Source organism: Buceros rhinoceros, unplaced genomic scaffold (genome assembly GCF_000710305.1).
Source record: "Buceros rhinoceros silvestris isolate BGI_N320 unplaced genomic scaffold, ASM71030v1 scaffold21790, whole genome shotgun sequence".
Taxonomy (NCBI): domain Eukaryota; kingdom Metazoa; phylum Chordata; class Aves; order Bucerotiformes; family Bucerotidae; genus Buceros; species Buceros rhinoceros.
In genome coordinates this window covers 2,992-3,600 of record NW_010391565.1, presented here as the reverse complement: position 1 = coordinate 3,600, position 609 = coordinate 2,992, and the positions used below count along the sequence as shown (strand labels likewise).

At 65.8% G+C, this 609-nt stretch overlaps 1 protein-coding gene across 1 annotated transcript in view; it reads left to right on the top strand.

Moving 5' to 3' along the window:
- Positions 1 to 609, top strand: part of PKP3 (plakophilin 3) — a gene marked incomplete at both ends in the record, with an annotated part of 4,565 nt that overhangs the window by 1,502 nt on the left and 2,454 nt on the right. The window contains one exon of the mRNA XM_010142350.1: positions 158 to 325. Within this exon, the coding sequence (XP_010140652.1) occupies positions 158 to 325 (168 nt within the window). The remainder of the gene's footprint in view (positions 1 to 157; positions 326 to 609) is intronic.

Below are 609 nucleotides of genomic sequence, written 5' to 3'. Positions count from 1 at the left end.
CGCCTGGTCTCTCTGGGTGCAGAGCGGCACTGCTGGTGTCATCGGGGTGACCCTGACCACAGAGCCCCAGGGGATTGTGCCCCAGGAGACATGCCAGCTGGAGATGCCGTGACAGGCGGCACAAGGGCTGACAGCCTGGTGTCATATCTTCCCCCAGAGCGTGGAGAACGCCGTCTGCGTCCTGCGCAACCTCTCGTACCGCCTGTACGACGAAATGCCCCCGTCCTCCCTCCAGCGCCTGGAAGGCCACAGGAGGAACAACAACAGCATGGTGACGGGGGAGCTGGTGGGCTGCTTCAGCCCCCAGAGCAAGAAAGCGCGGGAGGTCAGCAGCTGAGAGGGGGTGGGCACCGCGCTGGGCTTGTCACCGGGGTGGGGTTGGCACTGGGAAGCAGCTGGTGGTGCAGGTGACGCCAGGGCGGAGGTGGACGCTGGCCTCTGCTGATGGGTGGGACACACGGGTGAGCTCAGCAGAGGGTGAATCAGGTGTGTGGGGTGAATCAGGGAGCTGAACCCCCGCTTTGCCATGCCACGGGGCGTGACACGGCTGGGGTGACCTGCCAGGTCCCTCCAGCCTGGAGCTGCACAATGGGTGAGGCGCATGGGGAC